The sequence below is a fragment of the Dermacentor andersoni genome, chromosome 3 (assembly GCF_023375885.2).
Source record: "Dermacentor andersoni chromosome 3, qqDerAnde1_hic_scaffold, whole genome shotgun sequence".
Classification (NCBI taxonomy): Eukaryota; Metazoa; Arthropoda; class Arachnida; order Ixodida; family Ixodidae; genus Dermacentor; species Dermacentor andersoni.
In genome coordinates this window covers 213523422-213531473 of record NC_092816.1, presented here as the reverse complement: position 1 = coordinate 213531473, position 8052 = coordinate 213523422, and the positions used below count along the sequence as shown (strand labels likewise).

At 43.8% G+C, this 8052-nt stretch overlaps 1 protein-coding gene across 4 annotated transcripts in view; it reads left to right on the top strand.

Moving 5' to 3' along the window:
- Positions 1–2801: 2801 nt before the first annotated feature.
- Positions 2802–8052, top strand: part of D2hgdh (D-2-hydroxyglutaric acid dehydrogenase) — a 122408-nt gene continuing 117157 nt past the window's right edge. The window contains exon 1 of one of the 4 annotated variants that reach the window (XM_050172649.3): positions 2802–3095. Coding sequence is in view for 2 of the 4 variants with exons in the window: in XM_055067244.2 (XP_054923219.2) it covers positions 3263–3335 (73 nt within the window). In the remaining 2 variants the exon portion in view is untranslated. The other 3 variants (XM_055067244.2, XM_055067245.2, XM_055067246.2) reach the window with 3 other exon arrangements.

Sequence of the window (8052 nt, the reverse complement as noted above, 5' to 3'; positions counted from 1 at the left end):
TGTCAGCTTAGCTCTGTCAACAGCAGATTACTAAAGCTAAACACTCTTGGTACCTACTTCGCATATTGCAACTGAAATGAAGGAAACACAGGTCTTAACAGTAAACTTTTAAACAGTGCATTTAAATACTTGTGCAACCTTCTTTTTGGAAAGACCATGTGGCGCCTAGAGATGTAGCTTGACAAGTAAGAAACTGATGTGCTTTTATCTAAAAATAGAAATTGATTGATGTTTTGTGGGACGAGGTGCCTGGTGTCTCAATGAGCACACTTTATGGCTGAGCATATTTTGGCCATTGCGTCAGCTTTGAAAACTTGTCAGAATCTTTAATCTTGGTGCATTAGAAAACACCTTGACACAAAATGAAGGTAACCCTTAATGTCATTGAAAGAAAGGTGCTGAAAATAATTTGTTGAATACAGCAGAATGAAATGCAGGGAACTTAGATGGGAAATAGGTAAGCAATTTGCCAACCACGTTATGAATGCAAGCAGCTGACACTTAATAGAATAAGAAGGCCCTGGAGCAAGTCTCTGGCTTGCAGTGCAAGACCTGTGCACACTTATGATGATATTGCAGTATTCATGGCAGGGACGGGACCATTCAACCTTGCACACTGTAACAGTCTGTATATCTCTTTGAAATCTTCTTGTACCAACATGTACAAACTGCATGTTACAAACAGTAAAATCATTGATATTGTCCTACAGACAGTTTCCATGTTTATTGGATTCTCATTTTAACAGATGACTTTAAACTTCCATACTGAGAGCTGGACGAGTTAGTGCGTTTTTGGAAGAGTAGAAACAGTGCACAAAGTATGAAGGACAGTGAAAACGCAACAGGAGCACTGACTTGCAACTGAATTTTTTATTCAGGTATACATAAAAGAACAATATGCACACACCATGCAATGTGAAAAAAAGCAAGCAAATGAAGTGCAAGCTATTAATCATGATTGACATTGCTAGAAAACACAAGCATGAGTGACGTCGTGAGTTGACTGCGACATGGTACTAAATCCATGCAAAAAGCCATGTTAGAACTTACATGGGCATTATGCGATTCAATGAATTGAACAGTATGCTTATAAATTATGTATTCTAACATTTTACTTGAATATGGGGCTAAGGAGATCTATATATAGCTACAAATGCCTTGGTCACCAGATTTGAAAAGCGGGAGGACTTTCGTTTGTTTCAAAGATGAAAGAACTATACCTGTTGTAGGAGAATGCTGAGAAATAGAAGCGATACTGAGGAGTCCGTTGGGAATAATATAATGTACCAACATGCATTAGGAATTACGTCAGGATCTCAAAATTTATTAAATTTGCAGACATACTTCTATATTTTAACATTATTAAGGCATACAAATTTAAAAATGAAATGCCACTACGTTAGTATTTGCCATAGCAAATGATTTCCTAGGGGTGCATGTACAATGGCCCCCAATTGAATATTGTACCACTAATGCTCTACCACATGTGTTTGACCCCTGTTGATTGCAAGTCGCACAAGAGAAACTTGGCCTTCTTTGTAGAGCAAAGACAGTTGGCAAAAATGAAGCACACAAAGGTAGAGAGGTTTTGGTATAGCCTGTACAGTGAAAGATCCACTCAAGATCCAGGTGCTGTACCGTATCTTCAGAATATAAAGCATTTATCTAAACACGTGCACAGGGTGTAAATGATCGCACTCCGGTGCATGTGATACATAATGACAATCACCACGAAAGCCTATCGCATTACTATTACTTCCACAGGTAATTTTCATGGCTGCTATGGAATGGCTGTCTCACTGCACCACAATCTATAGCAACTAATACACTGGGCATTTCAAATGGTTCATGAAAGCGGGTTGGGCCCTGGCCAGACAGAAGCAGCGGCACTCCACACACTGCTCAACGCCCAGCCCCGTGTGAGTCACTTGACACTCGTCACGGACACTTGCTGACATTGCCTTCAGGCGGGAACAGGCCTTTCTGTTAGATTCACGTTTCACGTCCAGGCTTTCGTTACTAGGCTTCTGCGTGCGCAAGGCGACGCGAAATGTTTGAATGCACTTTGCTCATCGACAAAAGGCGCCCTTACTTTGCAATGCGATTTGGAAATCTGTACGCACCCTACATCGACGACAATGCCGACGCGCACCACTTCACCGTTTTCGAGCTAGTAAGCAGTGTGTCAACGTGAAACCAAGGCCAAACAGGCATCCGGCTTTGCCAGGAGGCGTACACACAACTTAAAGAATCGCTACATATGACACACCCTGCAATATGCATTATCCGTGTCGGCACCATATGCAGTCGGCGCTGTGTTACCACGACTCTTCGAAACCGACAGTCCAAATGAGGCGACATGTCGTGCTGTTTCGTGGATGCAGCACAGTTCGTTCGAAGCTTCTGTAGCTTCGTAACGACAACGTCATTCGTACTCGCCGATATTACACAGTGATCCAGTACTACAGTACACACCACACGGCCACAAGGAATCACAACGGTCCTCCCACTGCGTGCACGCGTGTGTAGGCGCCCACAGTCATTTTTGATTTTAAAACGTAGCATAAAATAAATACTTTATTTATTTAGGCGTAGTGCATTTACCAAAAAAACGATAACGTTAGCATTTCATGTATTTTTTATTAAGCTTTCTTTTTGTGACGTCATCATGCGTGGCAGCAGAGGACTCCACTTGGGGTCACGGTGACTTGGGGCATAGCCTCCTATAGAAAAATATAGGAGGCTATGCTTGGGGTCGTCTGCTGCCACGCGCTAATACGCGCTAAAGCCCACGCGCGTGCACCCAGCGCCGCGTGTATCCCTAGCCAGTTCGCTCGCAGCGCCCTCGAAAAATCTTTCCACACGCGGCGCCTGTCTGTGCCACTATTATGGTTCCACTTGACCATAGTGTAGCACACTGTACTTTCCACGATCTACTGTATATACATAGTAGGTCGTGGTACTTTCCATATGTTCTTCATATGATACGGTATTCAACCACAGAAGACATCTATGACCGAACAGTGTCGGCGTGTTTTGGCGTGCGTGTGTCACTGTTGCAAGGTCCAGGGCAGAGGAGGCGTAGCCTGTGTACGGTTAGTACCTCGTACCGCGGTCGCACGAGTGCAGTTATGTGGACATTTGATGTGAAGAAACATGCTGAGGCGCTGGTTCGGAACCGTGCGGTACTTATGGAGAGTATTAAAGCGATTAGCATTCTTGGGGCACTTCAGGCACTTTCACGATACTACCTGAGCATTGAATGTGTGCCACTTTATCTGTGCCGCTTTTCAATGAACCTGACGCCAACTTGGGCCACTGTGATCTGCCTCTAGGTATGCCTCTCTCCAGGGAATCTTTTTGAGACCAGCATGGGTAATTATGTGTTGCTGTAATTATGTGTCGCTGTGTATGTGGCGCACTTGAATGGACATCAGTCAAACCGTTCCATTCCAGCTTTTGTTGCTAGGTATGTACCAATGCGGGTGTGCCTCTGTTTAATGAATCGCTTACACCGCGACTTGGGTCACTGGGTGTGTGAAACTTCGTTATGTGCCGCACTTCAATTAACCTCTTTCATTTCAATTTGGGCCGCTAGGTATGTGCAACTGGGTACGTGTCACTCTTCTATAAAGCTCTATGTAGCTTGGGTCACAGGTTATGTGCCACCCTTTAATGACAGTCTTATACCCTGACTTGAATCACTGGCCAAAGGTAACTGGATATGTGCAGCTCGATATTCAACAAACCTCTTTGATGCAAACTTGGGTTACTGGCTATGAGCCATTAGGTATGTGCCGCTCTTCATTTAACCTCTTTGATGTCACTTTGAGCTGCTAGGTATGTGCAACTGGGTATGTGCCACCCTTCAATGAAAGTCTTATGCCCTGACTTGAATCACTAGCTAAGGGTAACTGGATATGTGCAGCTCAATCTTCAACGAACCTCTTTGATGCAAACTTGGGTTACTGGCTATGAGCCACTGGCTATGTGCCGCTCTTCATTTAACCTCTTTGATGTCACTTTGAGCTGCTAGGTATGTGCAACTGGGTATGTGCCACCCTTCAACGAAAGTCTTATACCCTGACTTGAATCATTAGCTAAGGGTAACTGGATATGTGCAGCTCAATCTTCAACGAACCTCTTTGATGCAAACTTGGGTTACTGGCTATGAGCCACTGGTTATGTGCCGCTCTTCATTTAACCTCTTTGATGTCACTTTGAGCTGCTAGGTATGTGCAACTGGGTATGTGCCACCCTTCAACGAAAGTCTTATACCCTGACTTGAATCACTAGCTAAGGGTAACTGGATATGTGCAGCTCAATCTTCAACGAACCTCTTTGATGCAAACTTGGGTTACTGGATATGAGCCACTGGTTATGCGCCGCTCTTCATTTAACCTCTTTAATGTCACTTTGAGCTGCTAGGTATGTGCAGTTGGGTATGTGCCACCCTTCAACGAAGGTCTTATACCCTGACTTGAATCACTAGCTAAGGGTAACTGGATATGTGCAGCTCAATCTTCAACGAACCTCTTTGACGCAAACTTAGGTCACAGGGTGTAAACCACTGGTTATGTGCCACTCTTCATTTAACCTCTTTGATGTCACTTTGAGCTGCTAGGTATGTGCAACTGGGTATGTGCCACCCTTCAACGAAAGTCTTATACCCTGACTTGAATCACTAGCTAAGGGTAACTGGATATGTGCAGCTCAAGCTTCAACAAACCTCTTTGACGCAAACTTAGGTCACAGGGTGTAAACCACTGGTTATGTGCCACTCTTCATTTAACCTCTTTGATGTCACTTTGAGCTGCTAGGTATGTGCAACTGGGTATGTGCCACCCTTCAACGAAAGTCTTATACCCTGACTTGAATCACTAGCTAAGGGTAACTGGATATGTGCAGCTCAATCTTCAACGAACCTCTTTGACGCAAACTTAGGTCACAGGGTGTAAACCACTGGTTATGTGCCACTCTTCATTTAACCTCTTTGATGTCACTTTGAGCTGCTAGGTATGTGCAACTGGGTATGTGCCACCCTTCAACGAAAGTCTTATACCCTGACTTGAATCACTAGCTAAGGGTAACTGGATATGTGCAGCTCAAGCTTCAACAAACCTCTTTGACGCAAACTTAGGTCACAGGGTGTAAACCACTGGTTATGTGCCACTCTTCATTTAACCTCTTTGATGTCACTTTGAGCTGCTAGGTATGTGCAACTGGGTATGTGCCACCCTTCAACGAAAGTCTTATACCCTGACTTGAATCACTAGCTAAGGGTAACTGGATATGTGCAGCTCAATCTTCAACGAACCTCTTTGACGCAAACTTAGGTCACAGGGTATAAACCACTGGTTATGTGCCGCTCTTCAATGACAAAAAAGAAACATTCAAATTTCTCCAGTGCTGGCAGAGTTGAACCCTTGTCATATATGTTCAAACAACCTAGCATGAGTATATATTCAGAAGCGCTTTATGTGGGGACTTCACTGTAGTCGCACTAGTTGGCGTAGTGTGTCTAGTGGATAACGCGAGAGAACAGCCCAACTGCAAACATGCCTCATACATCGCATGTTTTGGCAGTTGCAATGCGGTGTGTCGATGCATTGCCTTAATGTTAACTGCAGTAACATTGATGTTTATCGTGAGGTGGGTTCTGCTGGATTTTTTTTTTTTTGTCATCTAGGTCACCTTTCTCAAATCTTGTCTAGTCGGGAAGCTTTGTATCTTCCTACGTATGTGTGCTAGTGACGGGAACAATGGTGCTGAGTTCATTAATATTATTCCTATCATCTTATAGACCCTACCTTTCTTTCCGTGGGAATTTCTTTTTGAAATGCAGCTAGCTGCTACATCCTGAAAACGTTAAGTTACCACTTGCCCTGCCCTGTCTGTGCCCTGACCCTGGGGACTAAGCTGTATTCAGGAGAGTCTGCCTAGAGCTTAGTGTCACACATACTGTCACACTAATACAAACCTGTTAAGGGGCTTTATTAATGCATAAAGTTTAATGTTGAATTGGCTCAACACCGCGTATCATTTGCAACCATTCACCACAACTCATCAGCTCGCTGGATGCGTACTTTCTTTGGCATACTTTTGTACCCAACACTTATGCTAACCAGCATATTACTTATGTGTAACTAAGCTGTGAAGTAATAAAGTTATGGTTTGCATAATAACCCTTTGTTATGTACACAGAAATTGCTTTAGCTATGTTCTAATTCACTGAATGTCATTCTTTTCAGGCGTGGTACATGCTAACGCTTAATGTCATTGATTCCTTTATCTTTGTCCTCTTCATAATGTCATTTCAGTCATCCCATGTGAAGCTCCAGGCCTTGTTGACATCTTCATCTCTCATTAAACTCTCTCTCACTTAATTATAAATGTTTGTTGATACCTAGAAAATGTAATTTTTGTCACCTTTAAAGTTTTATACCTCTTTGAGAAACATATTACATAAGGGGGAAGCATATGTAGAAAAATCACTGCCCAAACACTCTGCACAGATTGTTAACCAGCAAAGCTAAAATGTGCAGCCCCAGTGTTTATCACTGGGTTAATCCCGACGGTTCATTAAATGACGGCTTGGTAGGCTGCCGGATCCTCAGTACGCAGTTGCTGCTTGCACTCGATTACAAAAGCCTGTTCTCGTGCCCGGGCTGCAGCATCAGCACAGCGTAGACGAGCTCGTTCCCGGTTCTGCTCGTGGCGTTGCTGATCAAAAGCTGCCTGCTCTTAAGGGGTACGTATGACGCAGGACCTACCCATTTTGGAGCTGGAGAGAAACTGCTGCATGCGTACTCGGCTGCAACGGAGAGCAATGACGTCACTACTGGCGCAGCTAACCCAACACTACCTAGATAGCGCAAGGTCTTTTCACTCAGATCCATGGCATAATGTTACTTGGCCCAACTGCCATAGAATCAAATGGGGATGCTCCTGAGTAGGCAACAGTAATTTTGACGTCACCGCTTGTCAAAGCCTTGTCAATGGAAATTTCGGGCAAGGTAGTGCGACGTCATGGATTGGAATAAACAGGCCTTGTGCTGTCTAGGGGCTGTTGGCTAATCACGAGCCTCTCTTTCTCTGTTCTTTTTTCACGCATGTGCATGGGGTTGCGCCGGAAGAGTTTTCAGCATACAGGTGACCTACAGATGGAAGGACGGACGAATCGGCTAGCCATATACAGCTTCGCTGTAAAAAACAGGTTACTGCCACAGTGTAAAATAGTGTGGAAGTGACAAAATAAAGGATTTCATTGGAATACAAAGTGATCGCTATCATATAATATGATCATCTTGTCTGAACAAATATATACTATTAATTGCCAACTGTTACAAGTCTTTAGCAATAGAATATAAAATTTCAGGGGATCAACAGTCGTAATTACATGGACAGAAACCACAGGACAGGTGCCGACTTCCAGCTTAGTTTAACAAGAATTCGCTTTTGTGTAGCCAGTAGCCACCTCCCTGCCTTGGTCGCCAGCAGTCTTGATCATTCGTTTCAAGCTGCCTTATACAACATTGTATAAACACATGTGAACCACTCTTCTCCACACTATCAGGCATTGAGAGTAATGTAACTAAATAAATAACGAAACATTATTGCGGAAATGGCTGTGGACAGTGCATGTTAACCTAAACACATGCACTGAGAGTCATCTAGAAAAACTCGGTTCTTTTAAAGACAGCATGCTGACACAAGCTTCACCCCTCTGCTTAATGCGACAACTTGAACTCAACTTCAGCTTTATTTATTCTTCTTGTATACATTAGAAACATCCTCCTGAGCTAAAAGCTGCCGTGAGCAGCTTGACTGGACCCAGGAGGCGTGCATGACAGCACAATAACAGCTGGTACTTTGCAACATACAGTGCTCATGGAATGAGACATGACAGGGAGAATTTAGTTGAACCCTGCGTATGTGCAAAGTACTCGAAAATACCACGTCGTGTTTCTAGGAATCTGGTCACCAAAGGTGTCGCGGACTCCAATTGCGCCAAAATTATGTCGATGTGACACAAACTGCAGCTGGTGGAAA